The sequence below is a fragment of the Lepisosteus platostomus genome, chromosome 24, assembly GCF_059453375.1.
Source record: "Lepisosteus platostomus isolate fLepPlt1 chromosome 24, fLepPlt1.hap1, whole genome shotgun sequence".
Taxonomy (NCBI): domain Eukaryota; kingdom Metazoa; phylum Chordata; class Actinopteri; order Semionotiformes; family Lepisosteidae; genus Lepisosteus; species Lepisosteus platostomus.
Window position 1 is genome coordinate 18,058,493 of NC_142634.1, and position 21,508 is coordinate 18,080,000.

The 21,508-nt window shown below is 50.3% G+C and overlaps 2 protein-coding genes and 1 long non-coding RNA gene across 6 annotated transcripts in view; 1 reads left to right on the forward strand and 2 right to left on the reverse strand.

Annotated features, from left to right (window-relative positions):
- Positions 1-529: 529 nt before the first annotated feature.
- On the reverse strand, positions 530-2,783 carry cox6a1 (cytochrome c oxidase subunit 6A1). The gene is made up of 3 exons (XM_088618290.1): positions 2,624-2,783; positions 910-1,052; positions 530-806 (listed from the first exon to the last, which is right to left on the reverse strand). Exons 1-3 carry the CDS (start codon positions 2,721-2,723, stop codon positions 717-719), a joined length of 333 nt encoding a protein of 110 aa, XP_088474416.1. The 5' UTR covers positions 2,724-2,783; the 3' UTR covers positions 530-716.
- A 12,441-nt stretch (positions 2,784-15,224) lies between these two features.
- LOC148641845 (uncharacterized) lies at positions 15,225-16,939 on the reverse strand. The gene is made up of 3 exons (XR_015929823.1): positions 16,463-16,939; positions 15,672-15,885; positions 15,225-15,525 (listed from the first exon to the last, which is right to left on the reverse strand). It is a non-coding gene; the product is annotated as an uncharacterized LOC148641845 (long non-coding RNA).
- Positions 16,927-21,508, forward strand: part of msi1b (musashi RNA binding protein 1b) — a 23,544-nt gene continuing 18,962 nt past the window's right edge. For 2 of the 4 annotated variants that reach the window (XM_088618279.1, XM_088618280.1), the window contains exons 1-4: positions 16,943-17,102; positions 17,477-17,517; positions 18,208-18,289; positions 18,652-18,736. In XM_088618279.1, the coding sequence (XP_088474405.1) occupies positions 17,044-17,102; positions 17,477-17,517; positions 18,208-18,289; positions 18,652-18,736 (267 nt within the window). In that variant the 5' untranslated portion in view covers positions 16,943-17,043. Of the gene's footprint in view, positions 17,103-17,476; positions 17,518-18,207; positions 18,290-18,651; positions 18,737-21,508 lie in introns of all 4 variants that reach the window. The other 2 variants (XM_088618282.1, XM_088618281.1) reach the window with 2 other exon arrangements.

A 21,508-nucleotide genomic window follows, 5' to 3' on the forward strand; every position in this document is an offset into this window, starting at 1 on the left:
CCCGGCCTCTTCCCTTACCTTTGCATTAATTCAAACCAGCCCACACCATTGTAGACTTTTCCACTCTTAATTGGGAGCCTCTTAATGGACTATTTCTAAGTTCTGCCTTATTTTAACTTTGAAAATGGCAGGAGGCTGAAGGCTGCAACGGGCCACCAGGCAGATGTGGACTGAGAACAGACTGATCTGCCCTCACTGGCAAACAGAGACCCGACAGGAGGAGCTCAGTGGCTCCACATTAATCAGCACTGGACAGGACACACTGCAACTCCACCTCAGAGAGGACACATGGCCCACTAACCCACACACAGACCCCAGTGTAGTGCGCTACCCTGAACAAGCTCTGTGAACGGAATTTATGCGCATTTACCAGCTTTCTTGCGAAGATGTGCCATCAGAAGCAGATTTCCGGGGATGTTTTGGGAAACCAGGAGACAATCCGATCAGCGACATGATCCCCCCCCTCACCTGCAGAGGTGCTGGAATAGGCCCGCACTCCCCAACACAGCCCAAAGCAATCACACAGGTCTTCGTTAGGAGTCTTTATTTCTTAATTAATGAAAGCACACACACACGCGTGCGTGTCCAGAACACAGCTGTCAGATGCCGAAGGGCACCTGGGCTCGCTGTGAGTAAGGTTAGAGTAAACAGAGGAGAGGTGGTCCAGCCGGGTCAGGAGTTCTGGTCCCAGGGCAGATGTGGTCCGCGATGCGCTATCAGTGGTTCGACTCCTCGTAGCCAGTGGGCAGGGGGTTGAGGTGGGGGTTGTGGAACAGGCTGTGGTTCCCATCACCCCAGGGGAACGGCTGGAGAGGGAGAGAGAGCAGCTGTCAGTTTCCCCTGCGGCACCACACACAGGGAGACGCGCTGGGGAGACAGAGGACAGGGCGGCGGACAGGTGGGCCTCACCTTGCTGCGCACGCGCAGATGTGTGTAGGGGATGAACTCGGGCTGCTCCTGGTCGTGGTGCTGGGCCTTCAGGTAGGTGTTGAGCATGCAGACGCCCACACCAGGGAGAGCCACCACGAACGTCAGGACCTTCCACATCCGGCCTGCAGGGCAGGAGCAGAGACTTAACGTCACTTCATCTGCACACTTTCTACTCAGCCCAGCTCGCTCCTGGATCTGTCACATCGCACATCACCCCCTGGACAACCACACTCCGCCACAGAGCTCACACTGCCCTCTACTCCTAGTTCCATCACTGCAGGTCAAGAGCAGTGAAGCTCAAGCAAATATTTTAGCCAAAACTGACCATCAGCAATACACAGGTTCAGCTGACCACTGCAGACATTCAACACAACCTAAAGATGACCAACCTGACATCACTAACCTCAAGTACTACAATGCAAAGCCTTCTTAGATAACAACCTGGTCAATACGTTAGAACTTGAAGCCCTTGTTTGTATTTCTGCAGCAGGGCGGATACACATATGACTGTTGAGCAAAAAATGAGAACATTACGAAGTGTATAAAGAGATACCAGCTGAGTACTTGATGACTGGTAAACTACTGTCAATTGAAGACAACCCTTAATTGGGAGCTTTTAATGGACTTCCTCTCATCTCTGCATAATCTTAACTCTTAAAATGCAAGAATGCTTTTCATCAATATCCCACAGTATGTAGAATAACTGCTCCAGCAAATTCCAGCAGGGTTCTCTTAATCCTAATACAGTCAGCACTTCTGCAATGCCAGCAATTAATGTCACGTCGCAAACTTCACACAACTTCTCAACCTGTAACAGAGAAGCAAAAGCATAAGACCACAAGAGCAGAGCCATTCGGCCTGACTAGCCATCGCTCCCAGAATCAGAAAGGAAGGCAGGGTATTGATTTCAACATGGCCGGGCAGCTTGTTCCCCACTCCCACAGCTCTCTGTATAAAGTAACTGCTTCCTGCTCAGCTTCCTCCTGGGTTTCACTGACGAGGTCCCTCAGCTTCAGTCCCCACTATCGCCCTCCTCACGCAGACCAGCGCCCTGTCAGGAAGGTCAGCTGGGAGAGTCTGGGTCAGGGAGGGTGTATCGAGGCTGTGTACACACACATCTGCACAAGACCCCGAGAACAATAACCTACTAGCGATCTGGAAAGGCATACGGGCCTCCCCTCGGGGTTACTGGTGGGTCACTGGGAGACCAGCCTCGCACAGGACGAGAATGTACAGGCACAGACAGGCTGTCTAATCCAGCCCAGGTTTTACCAGCGCCTGCCCCGACATCCAAGCGTCTTGAATATTCTGCACGGAAACTGTACTTCAATTTCTCTCCTGCTGCTCCGACAACAAGCTTTGTTTACGGTCCCGGAGCTCCTACTACAGCCCGACGCGGCAGCACCAGGAGACCGGGAGGCCGGTGTACCGATTCCTGCCTACAGCAGCTCCCGCCTGTGTTGTCTGGACCGCAAAACTCCGGCCAGCGAGATGGGGGTCCCGGCGACCAAGCGCCTCTCGGATCAACGTGTACTGGTCACTCCGTACTCTCCCTGTCCCAGTCCAGCCCCCCGGCTCCGAACCACCCCTCTCGCCAGCCGATTCTGACCAGCCCAAGGTCACCAGGCCGTCTTCAAGCTCACGGCCGGGCCCAGTTGCCCAGTGCGGCCGCGCTCCTGCGCTGGACTCTTACCTCCCTGGTGTTGCTCGGCGTGAGCCGCGGCGGAGAGCTGGCGAGCCGGGCCGGCTGCCGAGCGGAGGAGCGACTGGGAAACACGTCCAAGCGCCGCCATGTTCAGCACAGTCTGAGCGACAGAGGAGCCGGAAACGGAAATGGCCCATAATTCCGTAGCAAGGCTTTTGTTATTTATAGATTTGTCTTTCCATTTTATTTATGCATTACATGTTGCGTTTGTATTTTCGGATAGATTTGACCCGATTACAACTAGATATGTTTAAAAAGTTTAATGAATTAATGTTTTTGAAAAGAGTAGAAAGAAAAAAGCTCCCTTCCTTGCCTGAGAACATAGACCGTTTCCACAGTGCGAGGGGCTAGGCGGAAGGGACAATGCGGAGCCATCTTTATTGGGTCACAGGGGAAAAAGCACGGTCTGTGCCGCTTTCCCTTCAAACTGTAACCAGCTTTGTTTTAAAAACATTTAACTGCAAAGAAGACTTGTCACACCATTTAGTGAAGTTGTTTAGAATGGGTCCATGATGGTTTTCTGGGTCCCTTAAAAAGATGAGTCATCAGCAGACTTAATGAGATGTCTATTTGTGTGTGTGCTTTTACAATCTTTAGTGTACAATAGGTACAGTAAGGGGGACAAAACACAGTCCTGTGGTGATCCGGTGGAAGTGCAGTAAATGTCTGACAACCAGTTTCTCAATTTGATCTGCTGAGTCCTATTTGGAGAGCAAGCTGGGGTGGCGAAAATACAAATTCCTAATACAAGAAATTGTATATGGCCAATAAAGTGATCTTACATCTTATATCTTATTTGTAAAAAAGTTTTGGACCCATTTTATCAAGTTACTGTTGAGCTGTTAAGTTCTTTCAGAGTTTCTTTGCAAGCAACAATGGTTGTATTGTGTTAAAAGAAGAGGAAAAGTCAACAAATAATATCCAACAACAAATTACTTTACTTGAACAAGATGCTGATAGACCAGATGAACAATGTGAGTATTACATCGTCTACTCCACCTTTCTCAGTATGCAAACTGCAGGGGGCAGGTCCAGTGTGTTTTTGTAACGTATTGCTTTAAAATTCAAAGTGCAATCTTTCTCCCTTCTGAAAAAAAATGACAGGATAATATTGACACTGATCCAAGTGTCTTTAATCAAAGACCAAGTTTTCGAAATAACACTCTCCCAACAGTGCAATGAAAGCAATGAAAACATCGCTTTTTTAGCCCCGTGAAGTTGGACCCCCTTTAGACAGCACAAACGATTAAACCCACCTCATGCATTAGTGCTGCGTTTGTGCCGCTTTCGTTCCCGAGATATAGCGCCTTGTTTTTCCGGTGATCACGTGACCATGCACGCGACCTTGACCTCCAGTGACCCCGTCTGCCGAGTTCAAGCGCTGTTACGGGCGCGAGAGTAACAATTCTGCAATTGTGTTCGTCCGTTTGCCCGGGCGGAGGGCGGGGGCGGTGGATTTTGCATTAAATATCAGTCTTCTGTGCGTCTGTGTGAGCAGGAAGATTAAATTTGTCACGAATATCACATACCCTAATTAGAAAAGTTGCGGGTGTAGTCTCAAAAAGCGAACACTAGCAAACAATTGCATGTTCTTACCAAGAGGCTTTAACGAGCACGTCTTAATACTTCGTAGCGGTGTGCTTTTAAAATCTGAAGAAGTGATCAGTTTCTCACTGTCTCCTTCTTCAATAAACACGCGCACCAAGGGAAGTGTAAAGATTCGACCCGTGAGTCCAGCCACGTGTTCAAAAAGGCTTGAATCTGCAACTTTACGAACAAGACAAATATGGGTACCTGTGTTAGATCCTCAGGTGAAGTCGAGTCTTCTGCAGTCTGTAATGTAATGACCCAGACATGTTTGCTTGCCCTGCTCCATGAAGTTGCCCACCCGCCAGTCGAACAGCACAAACGACGAAACTCGCCGCAATCGACAGTGCTGCGTTTGTGCAGGTTTGTGTCGCTGTAAGTAGCGTTTGTGTTGCTTTCGTTTCCAAGATATAGCGCCTTGTTTTTCGGGTAATCACGTCACTATCTACAAGACAAATAACAGGTACCAACAAACTCGGTACTTGAATTCCTAATTGCGATTAAAACAATGGGGGCAATTTGTTTTCCGAGTCTGTCTGGTCGGGTGGGGTGGATGTTTCAGTTGACTTTGCAGCCATTACGCGAATAAGCAGTCTTATATTTAGGGAGGAATAATGTGTTTCTTTTGATTTTTAACCATGTTCTCGAAAATGTATTGCTTGTGTACTCCTTTCATTGGTGAAGAGACACTAGTTTCCAAATTAACGCTGGTACAACACGAGAGCCCATATTCACATTTTTAGGTATTAGTTTCAAGATCGATATAATTTAACAATAAAAAACAAAATTGAAAGCACGAGCATAATAATATAACGCAATTGGGTTCAGGTGGGCGCCCTTGCCGCATCAGGTCGGCCCCCCACCGTCGGGGGCTCGAACCCGGAACTCCCGCGTCACTCAAGAGGGACCCAGCCCGGTGAACTAAAGACAGATCTCGCTACAGCCCACTAGCTGTAGTCCTGCTATCACGGGGAAGGGCGGCGATGCCACCGCTCTGGTAAGCCGGCTCTTACACAGTACCTGTCGGCCATATGCTTTAAAATAATATAATGATCATAGACTTTTCTATTCATTTTTGAAGTACAAAGCAGAAGGTGTTTTCCCTACCTTAAATATACGATTAAATTTGTTAAAATACCATGTATTCATTACAGAAAGCAGCGGTTATTTTGCAAATAAGTAAAGCATTTTAAAACTAGATTCTCATTGACAGTGAACAAGCCGATCCACCTGGCGCTGCTAATTTGAACAGCTCTCTGACCCGTGATTGGCTAAACCCCCGAACAGCTCGGGCCGCGATTGGGTGAAGAGTGAGAATCGACACTCTGATTGGGTAAAGCGCCACAGCGGAAGTTCCGAGAGCATGTAGACACACAGGTGACGGATGTTCTTCTTGTTCCAAATACTGTAGCCCCGGTTAACCGTGTGTGCTGTATGAGCACGCTGGATATACAGTAACACATCCATTGGTTTCCAGTTACTGATCAATCTAATTGAAGTCGCACTGAAACTGAATAGCAGACAAAGAATGTCTTGGCATCCACAGCGCGTTCATGACTCCGATAGCATCTCACGATAGGAGTGCACGGATTACGATCACGATCACATCGCGATACCCATCGCGACTGGCAAATTACTGCCATGGCTCCAGTGTCACAACATTAAGTCCCATATATCGCGATATGACATGCCCAGCCAAAATGCCCCAATTATGCGTTTGGCAACAGATAAGATAAGATTACTTTATTGGCTATTTACAATTTTCTTGCATTAGGAATTTGTCTTTTTCACATATCCCAGCTTGCTCTCCATGAGACACACACAGACAGGCAGGCAGAGAAGGTTGGGGTCAGAGCACAGGGTCAGTCATTGTACAGCACCCCTGTAGCAGTTGGGGTTAAGGGCCTCGCTCAGGGGCCCAACAGAGTAGGAATTGAACCAGCAACCTTTCCAGCAACAGGCACAGCCTTAGCCACAGTGCCACTGCTCCACCTTTAAAAACAGCCTGTCATGGTAGGGAAAGAAAGGAAAACATGCCTTAGAAAATAAAAACCATAGATCTTACAATCATGGTGATTTTACATACATTACAGCCACAGGCTTATGTCATAGATGGTTAACTCGCTGGTATGCGTCATCTAAGGAGGCTTATATGTTTATGGATATTGACTGTCTCTAAAATGTTAAGGGTACGAGCTAAACTGTAACAGAGCGCTTGAACTCGGCAGACGGGGTCACTGGAGGTCAAGGTCGCTGTGCATGGTCACGTGATCACCGGAATAACAAGGCGCTATATCTCGGGAACGAAAGCATGACAAACGCTACGTTCAACAGTACAAACCGGCACAAATGTAGCGCTAACGATTGAGACCGGTCGTGTTCCCTTACGACGTTGTGGGGAGGCTGGGCAAAGTCACCCCCTGAAAAAGAAGACGTTATATTGTAGGAGGGCTGAGTGACGTCACGACCCCGAAAAAACAAAGCGCTATATCTCGGAAACGAAAGCAGCACAAACCCGACTTTCAACTGCACAAACCGGCACAAACCGGCACTAACGAGTGAGGTAGGTTTAATCGTTTGTGCTGTCTGTCGGGGGGCCAACTTCACGGAGCTCCAATTTTTAGGTTTATTGAATTGTCCTAAAACGATGCTCAGGCTGGGTCGCTGTTCCCGATCATAACCACCAGGTGGCAGTGGAAGCGCTTCTATGGGAGCTCTTAAAGCGGTCATAAGCGGTCAGACTCTGCACTCATGAGTGTACAAGAGGATCGATTATTATAACTATGATTATTATTGTTGTTGTTGTTGTCGTCATCGTCAGAAACAGTGTTGTTCTCCTCCTTTCTCTCTTCTCCTTGCTCTCACACACCTGGTAAGCCGATCTCTCTCTGTTGGGCTGCTCAGAAACACACAGCTGATAGAGTTTCTTCTTTCCCAGACAGAAGCACAATTTGTGCTTAGAAATCTGAACAAAGGACCCCTCCCTCCCTTTCTTGCTCTGTGTCCAACTCCCCCTGTCCCTCTCCCTGTCTGTCTCCCTCTCTCTCTCCCTGTCAATTCAATTCAAGGTGCTTTATTAGCATGAATGATGGGTACAGTCAGTGTTGCCAAAGCAAATAAAAATAATAAAACTAACATGACACAAAATAAAAGTAAAATAAAATCTACAGACATTTACAACAAAGACATATCATAAAATATTGACATATACTGTAAACAGATGGAGCATTATTGGGAGACAGACTCACTGTTCCTCAGGCTGTGACAGAAGATCACACACTGGGCTGCCAGTTCAACTGAGTTCCCTCCTCCCTCTCCCAGCAGGATTGGGACCCGTTGTGATTCTGGCAGGTGTGGGAACTCTGGGATGAGATTTCTGAATTTAGAGAAGAATGTTTCTCTAATCCCAGAATATGTGTCACAGTGCAGTAGAAAGTGCACCTCTGTCTCTATTTCTCCCCGCTGGCAGTAGGAGCACTCTCTCCCTGTCCCTCTCCCTCTCTCCCTGTCCCTCTCCCTCTCTCCCTGTCTCTCTACCTGTCTCTTGGAACCCCGTTCCCATCCTCTCCTGCCCCCTCTTTTCTCTCGACTCTGCGCCTGCCTCCTCTCCTACCTCGCCCTCTTCCTCTCTGCTCCCAGCCAGCACTACTGTCCTCTGGGGTCAGTGCTACTGTCCTCTGGGTGTCCTGCGGGATCTGAGGTCAGTTCTGGTGTCCTGCGGGATCTGAGGTCAGTTCTGGTGTCCTCTGGGGTCTGAGGTCAGTGCTGGTGTCCTGCGGAATCTGAGGTCAGTTCTGGTGTCCTCTGGGGTCTGAGGTCAGTGCTGGTGTCCTGTGGGATCTGAGGTCAGTTCTGGTGTCCTCTGGGGTCTGAGGTCAGTGCTGGTGTCCTGTGGGATCTGAGGTCAGTGCTGGTGTCCTATGGGTGTCCTGTGGGGTCTGAGGTCAGTGCTGGTGTCCTCTGGTTGTTCTCTGGGGTCTGAGGTCAGTGCTGGTGTCTTCTGGGGTCTGATGTCCTCTGTGTGTCCTGCAGGGTCTGTGGTCAGTGCTAGTGTCTCTCAGTGCTAGGTTTCCTCTGGGGCTTAAAGTCAGGGATAGTGACCTCTTGGGTCTGAGGTCAGTGGTGGTGTCTTGTGCAGACTGAGGTCAGTGCTGGTGTCCTCTTGTGTCCTGTCGGGTCTGAGGTCAGCTGTGGTGTCTTCTGGGGTCTGAGGTCAGTGATAGTGACCTCTGAAAACTGAGTTCAGCCAGCAGCTGTATCACCCTGCAGGTGTGAGCCTGGTCAGTACCTGGAGGGGAGACTCCTGGGAAAACTGAGGCTGCTGTTGGAAGAGGTGTTAGTGGGGCCAGCAGGGGGCGTTTACCCTGCAGTCCATGTGGGTCCAAATGCCCCAGTATAGTGAAGGGGACACTATACTGTAAACAGGCGCCGTCCTTCGGATGAGACGTAAAACCGAGGTCCTGACTCTCTGTGGTCATCAAAAATCCCAGGGCATTTCTTGAAAAGAGTAGGGGTGTAACCCCGGCATCCTGGCCAAATTTCCCCCTGGCCTTTACCCATCATGGCCTCCTAATAACCCCCATCTCTGAACTGGCTTCATCACTCTGCTCTCCTCCCCACTGAGAGCTGGTGTGTGCGGAGCGGACAGGCGCACTCTGGCTGCTGTCATAGTAGCACTTCACCCTGGTGCTGTGTAATGGCACTTCACCCTGGTGGTGGTGGGGTGGAGGTCTTATTACCTGTAAAGCTCTTTGAGTGAAGTGTCCAGAAAAGCGCTATATAAGTGTAAAAAATTATTATTGGGTCAGTGCCGGTGACCACTAGGTGTTGTGTGGGGTTTGAGGTCAACTATTGTGTCCTGTGGGGCAAGTACTCAGCAATGTGGTCATGTGCCTGTCTCTGTGTCTGTCTGTGATCAGGTCTTGGAGGTCAGAACTCTGAGTTGAAGATATCCGGGATCGGGGAGTGACGAGGCTGTCAGTGAGTGCCAAAGGCTCTGTGCTCCCTCCTGCAGTGCATATTTCCTGGCAGAGTGACTGTTATAGAATTTTAAAAAGCCCAGTTTTCTCATTTTGGGGTAAAATGTGAGAGCATAAGAAAGCTTACAGACATTAGGGCATTATTCACACCTAGCTCATTTGGTGTTTCAGTAGCTAATTGATCAGAGGATCTTGAAGGAAGACAAGGTATTGGCTGGGCGGCTGTTCCTCTACCTGCCAGGAAACAGGGCTGGGTAAATGTGTAAGTGTGAGATTCACATGCAGCTGTACAGAGACCAGAGACAGTCCAGCTCAGCTGATGTTGTTCCTTATCCTGGAGATCCTTCACAGAGCTCTGCTGCACGATGCTGCCCAGACATGAGTCAGGGCCCCCTGTGGAAGAAAAGTGTGAACTGTGATGTTTTATGACACTTGTGTTGCACTGGCACATACACAGGCGTGCACACACAAATGCACACACACTGACACACTCTGCCAGCCAATCTCTGCTCCCTGCAGGCTCGTCTGAGTTCAGGTGAGGCTGTTTCCATGGTGACCAGGTATGTGGGCGTGTAGGGAGCGATTCGCCTGGACGTGTGATTGGAGGAAGTGAAATCTGAACCTTCTGCCTCAGGCCCATCTCTCTGGGGCATGCCTCCCTGCCCACCTATCCCAGCTGACCAGCTGTACTGATGAGCACATGACTGATCAGAGCCCTTGCAGAGATAGTGCCAAATTTGACTAGGGCAGCAGGGCAATCCCTGTGAGTCTTGGTGGGGTGACCTACACTCCCCCCAATCCTTCTGTGCTCCTTCTGCCCCCCTCTCACAAATTCAAATTCAAAGAGCTTTGTTGGCACGAATTACAGTGTTTCCAGAGCACTAACAGCCAGTGAAAACACTGCTATTCGGGAGGCCGGCTCACCCCCTTCCCTGCCCCTCTCTCCTGCTCCGCTCCTCCGTCCTGCCAGGTGGGGTGTGAGAGGGAGGACAGCCAGGCCCTATTAATAGAGGGAGGGAGGAATCGTGATGACAGCTCCTGGAGGGGCTGGAAAAAGGATTAGAGAGAAGAGGAGGCAGCGAGGCAATAGGACTGTGGGGCTGTTGATTTCTGCTGAAGTTAAACTGCTCTTCACAGACAAACACCAGAAGAGAAATGAGAGGTTGATGACAAACGAGAAGACAAACCCAGCTGGACACCGGCACCCTGCTCCTCTTCCTCTGCCGGCCCCTCCTGGACACCGGCTCCCTGCTCCTCTTCCTCTGCTGGCTGCTCTCCGCCTCGCCCCTCTCCTTCTCTTCCTGCTGTTCAGCTGCTGCACCTTCCCCTGGGGAAGAGACCAGGGAAACACCCAGCCATGGAAACACAGGCAGGCCGGCTGGCAGGGAGAGAGGGCGGAGCTCAGGGAAGGGCTACACTTCCCCACCACAACCAGCTGCACCTGCCCTGGTGTGGGGATCAGAGCGGCAGGAGGGCCGAGGCGCTGCAAGGAGGAAGCTCCATTATATCAACTCCCCTCATGCACCTGGCTCCGAGTATTATGTGTCAACTAAGCCATTGCATTATATTGCAGTGAAGTGTGGGGTCCAGTCACTGACCATATAACACAAGTCCTGGTCTGTAATTGTGGAGAAAAACACCAATCCATTATTAATTCATATACAGAAGAGAGCAATCAAATACTGGTTACACCTGCGAAACAGCAACCAGAATCCCTACCAGCCAGAACCTGGAGCTGAGCTCAGAGAAGAGCCCCTCAGCCAGCTGGTCCTGAAGCTCACGGACACCAACCAGCACAGCTACAGCAACACAAATCACAATCAACCCAACCACAGCACAAGATAAACAACACTACAACACACACAAACACAACACAAACTGGAATACTACAGAACACTAAACAGACAATACACACTAGCTGATTATCGGACCAGGGGAAGAAACAGCAACAACAAACAGCGACCACAGCCTGGCCAGAGAAACTGGATACAGGTAGACCTGGCTATCCAGAGAGGACAGGCTCAGTGACCACAGCCTGGCCATAGAAACTGAACACAGGCAGACCTGGCTGCCCATAGAGGACAGGCTGTGCTCCCACTCCCAGCTGGGAGAAACAGAGACAGAGATGCACTTCCTACTGCACTGTGATAAATACTCAGGGATTAGACAAACATTCTTCCCCACAATAACAAATCTAATCCCAGAATTCCCACACCTACCAGAATCACCACAGCTCCCAATCCTACTGGGAGAGGAAACTCAATAGAGCTGCAGCACAATATGTGATCTCCTGTCACAGCCTGAGAAACACATAGTGAGTTTCTCAAAAATGTATGTTATTCTGTATGTTATTTATTCAAATTTAAAGCTTTAAATTATTTTCTATTGATTTACTTATTGTTTATATGCCTGTTCATGTGACTATATATCAGGTAAATTAGTTTTAGTATGTAGTGCTTTTATATTCTTATAACTCATTTAAAAAACATTTTTTCCTTTTCTTCTCCCAACCTTATAGCATGTCGTTCATTGTTCTAATGTTCACATGATTGTGAACTTGTCAGAGAAGCAACTGTTTGCTACATCAATCATGCCAATAAAGCTCTTTGAATTTGAATTTGAATCTTAGAGAGAGAGAGGCAAAGAGGGAGCCTCGTGGAGACAGGGGGTGGGTGAGAGAGAAAGAATGGGAACATTCGTTCGGAAGTTCTGTTACTTTCTTGTTTAATCACCCAGCTCCGATATCCTGGATTCTTTAGTCTTCTGTTGCCCTAACGAAGGCAGCAGCCTGTCCAATCAGAGGCGCCGGCCTTTTGTCATACTGAGATTGCCACAGCCTGTGTGATCCCTGAGACACAGCCCTATTCTGCTCCCCATGACCTTTGACCTCCAGGCCCTGGGACCTGTGCTCAGCAGGGAGAAGGGGGTGCAGGGAGAGCTCTGGCTCTTTAGGTGTTTTGTCTTTTTTTCTTGATTCCCTTGTGCTCCTTTGCTGCTCTATTTCATTGAAAGGAAATGGCCTGAGACAGCACAGGTCGCCTGGCAACTGAGAGAGAGGAGAACAGAGAGAGGGAGAGAGGAGAGAGACGAGGGGAGAGAGGGGGAGAGAGAAAGAGAGCTTCTCTGTCCTGCTTGAACACAACTGAAGCAGGAACCACTGTTGACCACTCTGCTGAACACAACTGACACACTGACAAACTCATACACAACTGACACTCTGCCACACTGACTCACACACTTATCAACACACTGACAAACTGACACTCATTGATAAACACTGTGACTGACACACTGATTTACACACTGACTCTCACACTGACACACTGACTCTCACACTGACACACTGATTTATACACTGACTCTCAAACTTACACACTGACTGACACACTGACTCTCACACTGACACACTGATTTACACACCGACTCTCACACTGGCTGTGTGAAAACTAGCTGATTGCAGATGGACTGGGAGCCACCTGGAGAGAACTGGGCTCCCATCCTCTCTTCTGTTTGCCCTCTCTGGCTCTGACCCCACACCCGTCTCCTGTTCTTTACCTCCTGTTGCCGATTCCCCGCTCCTCTCCCCGTCACTCCTCTGCTCCTTTCCTCTGGTTCTCCCTCAGTCCCCCCCCACCCTCCAGCGGCTCCAGGCTCTTCCCTCTCCTGCACCCCTCCCCCTCACTCTCTTCTGTTCAACCTCATTGATCATGCATGTGGAAACCGATGACGCCCACTGCCTCTGCAACAAGCGGCCAACTGCCCCCTCCTGCCCCTCGTGTCCTGTCCTGACCCCCCCGCCCCACCACCCCATCTGGGAGACGCCGCCTCCCAGGCCTCTCTGGCCGAAGCGCAGCGCTGCGCCTGGCTCTCACCAAGCAGAGACGCCACAGGACTGTAGACACTGTCCGCCGCCTTCAGCTGCAGAATTCACGGTGAAACCGCCGACTGATGTCTGTGGAGCCTCTCCACCTCTCTCTCAACCACCCCTGTCTTGAACCTCCCTCTTTCTGACAATTTTACTGGCTGCAGCCACTGTCTCTGAAAACTGCAGCCACTGGAGGCAGCCAGCTGGAGCGCCCTCTGCTGGTGACATGACAGATCGCCTAACCTGTCGCTGTGGTTCTGTGCTCTCGCCTGGCCAGCTCATGGGGATCCGAATGGCCGGCCCGCGGGGCGAGCGGAGCAGGTGGAAGGAGGGGCTCGGCCAGGGAGACAGGCCGGCCGTGGTGTGGACAGGGTAGGCTATAAAAAGGCCAGTAATCTCCCCCTGTCACCGGGCTTTAGCCCAGCGGAGCAGTGAGGGGGCAGTGCGGTGTGGAGATGCAGGGGGAGGGGGGTATTTGGCATGAGATAACTCACCACTAATTAAAGACTTAAGACCCAGCAATAAGCGCACTCCTGCAACCTGCTGCCAGCCGGAGTCGTCTGTGGATAAGCACGGGCGCTCTGTCCCGGCCTAGGCCTGGGCAGAGTTCACACCGCGAGACTGTCCTGGCCTCTGTCCTCTCTCACACCGCGAGGCTGTCCTGACCTCTGTCCTCTCTCACACCGCGAGACTGTCCTGACCTCTGTCCTCTCTCACACCGCGAGACTGTCCTGGCCTCTGTCCTCTCTCACACTGCGAGGCTGTCCTGGCCTCTGTCCTCTCTCACACCGCGAGGCTGTCCTGACCTCTGTCTACTCTCACACCGCGAGACTGTCCTGGCCTCTGTCCTCTCTCACACCGCGAGACTGTCCTGACCTCTGTCCTCTCTCACACCGCGAGACTGTCCTGACCTCTGTCCTCTCTCACACCGCGAGACTGTCCTGGCCTCTGTCCTCTCTCACACCGCGAGATCACAACATTTTCTAATACTGTGCTGTTATTACCATTTTATAAAAAACCTTTGGTTCAAAACCACAGACAGCTGCATGTATGTCAGGAGAAAGAGCAATTAGGTGTTTCCCACTATTAGAGCAACTGTGACTGTTATGAACAGAGCTCGGTCTGGGTGACAGGAGACCCAGCTTGTCATTTAGCAACTGCAGTTCACACTGATCTCAGCCCTCAGACAGCCAATATGAAGTGTTGTAGCAGCTCATCCCCCATATTTCCCAATCAAGTCTTACTGACCCCTTGTCAAGGGCTCCTTGTCATTCACATTATTTGTTTCTCCACACATCTGCGAATAACAGTGCAGATCCATGAGGATTCAGTGTTAAAAACAAGATGGCTACAATTTCAACTGAAGATTGCTTCAGAATTGTTTGTTGGCACAAAGAAGTAAAGACAGTGAGTGAAACCAGCAAAGCTGTGTGCAGTGTCTAAGACTGAGAGACCAGAGCTCAGTGTCTAAGACTGAGAGACCAGAGACACCAGAGCTCAGTGTCTAAGACAGAGACACCAGAGCTCAGTGTCTAAGACAGAGACACCAGAGCTCAGTGTCTAAGAGAGAGACAGCAGAGCTCAGTGTCTAAGACAGAGAAAGTGTCAGTAAAGTTTGTTGCCATAAAGATAAATAATGACAGAGAAAGAGAGAGACAGTCACTAGAGGAAGAGTGCTGTGCCGGTTCTCTGGTGGAGACAGAATCAGGCAGATTAGGAGGGAGTTGTGCACCATATGGTTCCATTTTTCCTTTATAATTAGTTTTGTTTCATTAGCAGGTCGATTTATTCCTTCATGAAGGAGGCAGATGCGGTGTGGCGTGGTGGGGGTCTCAGTGTCCGCTGTGGGCAGCCCCAGGAGCAGCACAGTCTCCCACAATCCTATTATCCCACTAATCCGCTCTTCCTAGCAGCCCAGCTCCTTAATGACCCGCAGCTAACGGCTTGACTGGGTGGACACAGCTTGGCTCCTGTCTTTCCAGCACTACACAAGTTTGTCCTCTTCTCTTCTTTCACACAACTTGCACTACAGCCCCTGTATTGCATCATCATGAGATGGGCAGTGTCTCTTTTAAATAAATGGTCAGTAAGTGGTCAACAAATTGATTTCTCTTTCTTTACCCTCTGTGGTACAACTCTACACTGCTGAAAACATGTGTTGTCTTTTCCATCACTGTGTTTATTAGTTGCTCCATCAATGTACCAACACTACTGGAGGAATGCCAGAGTGCGTCTCCAAATGGCAACTTCTGCATCCAGTCAGGTTTATTCTGATGCACTGGAGCCACTCTCTCCCAGTGTCCTCACACTTCCAGGGCTTGGGGTGCTTAGAGCTCTTCCAGTCTCTCACTCACCAGCACTGGGGACAGGAAGGGACCGCTGCCTTCACAGGGTCGGCCTTCAGTGCTGACCATTTCGTTCTGTTGAAAGGATGGCAAGTCCCAACAGCTAGCTGTGACCTAGCATGACAAACAGAGATCATAAACCTGCATGGTAAATTCTACACATACATGATGTTTGCTGGCATCGTGTGTTGATGAAGTGGCCACACCACTCTCCAGCTGTGACTCTTCCACAGAACAGCCTGGGTTGAATACGCACTGACCTCAGCTGCACAGGCAGTGCTGCAGATGCCTTCTTCTGCCCGGCGAAGCAAGAGAGAGGGACGAGCCTGGGGTGGGATTCGAGCAGGGCTGGACCAGACAGAGCTTACCCTTGTGCGGGCAGGACTGGGAGGAGGGTGCTGGGCCACACGGAGGGTGGTGCAGTCCTGCTGGAGCAGGGGCAGGGCAGGGGTGTGACCGGTGTGTGGGCGGCACCTGCGTGGAGGTAGAAGGCCAGCAGTGTTTTTTCAGGGGACACAACTATGTAATATAGGTGAAGCACAACTGTAGTTTGGGTGAGGGTGAGGAGTGGGCGGGTGTGCCTGGATGGAGGCATGTCTTGTACAAGCCCACCCCCTTCCTTGGCTCCTCCTCTGGAGGAGTGACCTTCCTCTGCCACTCTACTTTGTCTGCACTAAGTCAATCAGCCATTCAGTCACAGTCACTAATTCAGCTGGTCACTCTCTCAGTCAGTCTCTTTGTCAATCAGTCACTCAGCAGTCACGTTGACACTCACTCTGTCAATCAGTCACTCCACCACTCTGTCAGTCATTCCTTCTCTCTCCAGTCTCCTGTCTCTCTCCAGTCAATTCAGTTTTGTTTTTTCAATTCAAGGTGCTTTATTAGCATGACCGATGGGTACAATCAGTGTTGCCAAAGCAAATAAAATAAAATTAACCTGAAACAAAACAAAAATAAAATCTACATATTACAGACATTTACAACAAAGACATATCACAAAATATTTACATATACTGTAAATATATTGAGCATTATTGGGAGACAGACTCACTGTTCCTCAGGCTGTGACAGGAGATCACATACTGGGCTGCCAGTTCAACTGAGTTCCATCCTCCCTCTCCCAGTAGGATTGGGACCCTCTGTGATTCTGGCAGCTGTGCTAACTCTGCCTGAGAGACTCCTGTCTCCTGTCTCTCCAGTCTCTCTCCTTTCTCCTGTCTCTCCTGTCTCTCTCCAGTCTCTCTCCTCTCTCCAGTCTCTCCAGTCTCTCTCCTCTCTTTGTCGGTCACGCTTGACCTCAGCGGGTCAGAGGCTGGACTCGGCTGGCCCGTGGGCTCGGCTCCAGCAGCCCAGTGAGCTGCTCCTGCCTATCTCCCTCTGGCCCATCTGGGCGGTCCGGCGCAGCAAGAGGCCGGAGAGTCAGAGGGGTCAGAGAGGGGCGGCGGAGATGGAGAGGTGGAGAGGGAGGTGGAGTCTCCTGGCTGGTTTGTGTGTGTGAACCCAGCTCGTCCCTCCCAGAGACACAGGCCCTTCTGGCCCGGCCCCCCCTCCTCCTCCTCCCTCACTCCGCTCGCTCTCCTCTCACTCCCACCGCACACTCTACGGGCCCTCGGCACGGGAACGGAGGCAGGAATGGACACGGAAGGGAGCCAGAGCAGCCTGTCGTCCGCCGACTCCCCCCACGACCCCTGGTAACAGCCCAGCGCTCCCTGCTCGCTCCGCGGGCTGCGGGCCGGCAGCACAGGGCAGCTGCTCGCACACAAAGACTGGCGCGCTGCTCCGGTGCTGTACTCCTACTGTACTGGAGCTGCGCTGCCGCCGTGGCTCCGCTCCGCCGCGGGGACCGCCGCTCTCGCAACTTTCCACGCTGCTCAGCCGAGGGCAGGACCCACTCAGAGCGGTCCGGCGGCCCGAGCGAGTTTCAACAAAGTCGACCTGTGCGGCCAACATGGCCGATATTTAAACTTGCTCTCCGTGCGCGATATTATTTGTTATTGTTACAGTTATCATCCGATCCAGTTTCTCACCCTGTTTTGTTTTGGGTTTTTTTTCTTCTCTTGCACAGCAAAATGTTCATCGGGGGTCTGAGCTGGCAGACAACACAAGGTGAGGCGTCTGCAACGAGCGGCGGCAGAGAGAAACTGAGATTGAGGGCAGCCCGCCGGGGTGACTGCTCCTCTCACCGGTCCGCGCAGGTCGGGGGCACACGGAGCGCACCGCGCGAGTTTCGCTCCAACCCCTCCGGGCTCTGCCAGAAGGCGCTTATTGTGCGGAGAGCGGAGACCGGCGAGCACGCAGCGACCGAATCAAAGCTCCCTTTGAGCCGGGTCGCAGTCTGGGGTAGTTTAAGCAAACAGAGCTGGAAGCGCGGATTAATGGCTCAGTCCTCGATCCCCCCGCCGTGCCGGGCGCCGGTAACCGGGCAGAAAGAGTTGAAAAACAGGCACCCCCGGGTCTGTCGCCCCTGCTCGGGGCAGGAGGGAAAGAGCCCCCCGAATCCGTGTCACGCCTGGGGGTCTGCTCAGCGCGGGACGCTGCGAGCGGTCGGGTCCCCCTCTCTCAGGGCAGCAGTCTGGGGGTGCGAGCCCGGCTCCCCGAGCCTGTGGGGGTGTTGCTTACAGTGTAGCGCCTCTCTCTGGTTTTCGGAGAGAAACCCCCCCGGACAAGGCACGGGGCCGAGGGACAGGGCACAGGGGGGGCGCTCGGGGTATTTCTGTTGTTACTGGGACAAGTCCAGGTGCGTGCGTGAGCCGCCTCTGTCGGCGAACTAACTCTGTGTCTGTGCCTGTGTTGCAGAGGGCCTGAAGGAGTACTTCAGTAAGTTCGGCGACTTGAAGGAGTGCATGGTGATGCGAGATCCAGTTACAAAGCGATCGAGGTGAGCGAGGGGGCGTGAGCGGGCCAGCCGCCCTATCACAGGCCCGGCCTGCGGGCGCCAGACCCCGGCCCAAACACTAACCCACCCTCCGCGCATCCTGCTGTGACTAACGACTCTGTAAAACCGTGCGATTTCGAGGCATAACGGGCTCCAGACAGAAGAGAGTACAAATTTCCACAACACAGCGGCCCGGGAGTTTAACACTTTTTCTTATCCGCTCTGTCGGAGAAGAATGTGCTTCATCAGCTCCTGCAGATTCCCAGCAGCAATATAAAGGCGTTTGATTGTAACACAAGCATTAAGGGCGACAATCGGACCAGCCCCTTCTCGCATCTGAGCTAAGCGCGTCTTCTCTTTCGCAGGGGGTTCGGGTTCGTCACCTATGTAGATCAGGCGGGTGTCGACAAAGTCCTGGCGCAGCCCAGACACGAGCTGGACTCCAAGACCGTGAGTTGACCCAGTTTCTTCTCTAAAATGGGCCGCGGCGGTCCGTGTCCAGGGAGGGGTGACGGAGGGCACAGTCCGACAGAAGGAGATGCTTTTTAACACCTATGTATGTGCAGTCGGTAAATGTTTCGTGCAACTTGCAAAGCAGCGATCTTGAAACCCACGCGTGTCAGCGCCTGGAAGGCCGCGCTCCGCAGGTAGCAGCTCGACTTGGGTCTTTTTCTTTGTTGTGCTTTCTGCGGCTCCACTTCCCAGCTGCTTAAAATTTGAAAAAAAGGGAGAGAGACGCGCAGAGAGAAGAAAGGAGAACCCCCCCTCCGCCCGCCCGCAGCCTGTCAGGAGGCCGACAGAGAAGCGTTCTCGCTCGGTGTTCGTCACCATGGCGACCAGGGGACCCGCGCGGGGCGGCTCTTAAAGAGGCAGCGGGGAGAGGAGGCGCTACCGGGACAGGATGGGGCGGGAGAGCGCTGACTTGCAGACTCCACTGTGCACACCGTACTGTACTGCACTGTAGACACTGCACAGTGCACACTGTACTGTACTGTAGACACTGTACAGAAAACACTGAGCTGTACTGAACTGTAGACACTGCACAGTGCACACTGTACTGTAGACACTGCCCTGTGCACACTGTACTGTACTGAACTGTAGACACTGCACAGTGCACATCAAACTGTACTGTAGACACTGCACAGTGCACACCGTACTGTACTGTAGACACTGTACAGAAAACACTGAGCTGTACTGAACTGTAGATACTGCACAGTGCACACTGTACTGTAGACACTGCCCTGTGCACACTGTACTGTACTGAACTGTAGACACTGCACAGTGCACATCAAACTGTACTGTAGACACTGCACAGTGCACACCTTACTGTACTGTAGACACTGTACAGAAAACACTGAGCTGTACTGAACTGTAGATACTGCACAGTGCACACTGTACTGTAGACACTGCCCTGTGCACACTGTACTGTACTGTAGACACTGCACAGTGCACACTGTACTGTACTGTAGACACTGTACAGAAAACACTGTACTGTACTGAACTGTAGACACTGCACAGTGCACACTGTACTGTAGACACTGCCCTGTGCACACTGTACTGTACTGAACTGTAGACACTGCACAGTGCACACTGTACTGTACTGTAGACACTGTACAGAAAACACTGAGCTGTACTGAACTGTAGACACTGCACAGTGCACACTGTACTGTAGACACTGCCCTGTGCACACTGTACTGAACTGTAGACACTGAACACTGCACACTGAACTGTACTGTAGACACTGCACACTGAACTGTATTGTAGACACTACACAGTGCACACCAAACTGTACTGTAGATACTGCACACCGAACTGTATTGTAGACACTGCACAGTGCACACCAAACTGTACTGTAGACACTGCACACCGAACTCTATTGTAGACACTGCACAGTGCACACCAAACTGTACTGTAGACACTGCACAGAAAACACTGATCTTTACTGTAAGTAAAGACACTGCATACACTGTGACTACTTTGACTTATTGCACAGGCAGAACACTGGTGTCTTTTTCTACTGACTGGTACACTGACAGACACTGTGTTCTCCCTTTATCCATAACACTATTTTTAGACCTTTTTACTTTTCTATAGACATTGTTTCATACACTTACAGTACCTTTACTGTAGACAGTAATGAACTGTAGACACTATATTGTAGATACTGTGACACTATACTATAGCCACTGTGTTACACTGTATTGTAGATGCTATACTATAGACACAGTGTCTTACTGTACTGTAGCCATTATGTTTTAGATACTAAAGACACTACAATGTTACACTGTATTGTAGACACTGTCTTACTGTATATTGCAGACACTATACTAAAGACACTTAATACCGTAGATAATACTTTGTAGTTAATTTAACATAGACACTGTCATACTGTACTGTAGACACTATATTGTAGACACTAGAATATAGACACTGTCATACTATACTGTAGACACAACGTTGTAGACACTATAGTATAGACACTGTGTATTACATCATCAATGTCACTATATTTTAGATAATACACTATAGACACTGTTATACTGTGCTGTACTGTAGTCACTTTATTATAGATACTATACTATAGACTCACACTGCGATATACTGTAGTCACTATATTATAGACACTGTAGACGCTGTCATATTGTAGTGTAGTCACAATGTTGTAGACGCTATAGTATAGACACTCTTACTTTACCATTGTCACTACATCTTAGATATTATAGTATAGTCACTGTTATACTGTGCTGTATTGTAGTCACTATATTATAGATAACATACTATAGACACTGTCATACTGTAGTGTAGTCACTATATTGTAGATAGTATACGATAGGCACTGTCTTACTGCATTGTAAATACTATATTGTAGATTCTATACTATAGATGTTGTGTTACACTGTACTGTAGACACTGAATGGTAGATAGTATACTATAGACTCTGTCATACTGTACTGCAGACAGTGTAACAGTTTTTGCATGCATTAGATACTGTGCACTTTTATATAATTTAGATGTAGACATTGTACTATACAACAGTGAAAACCCCCTTTCACTGTAGCGTGAAAAGCAATCACATTTGTATTACACACCAGTTTGACCCATTTCAGGTGTTCTAAGCTGCAGGTTTTTGTACTATTTGACCACTGAAAATATACAGTATTTTTTAGTCTACTAACCACACCTGTCTGAGCTCTTTTTTCCACAAATCACATCACAAGTGTG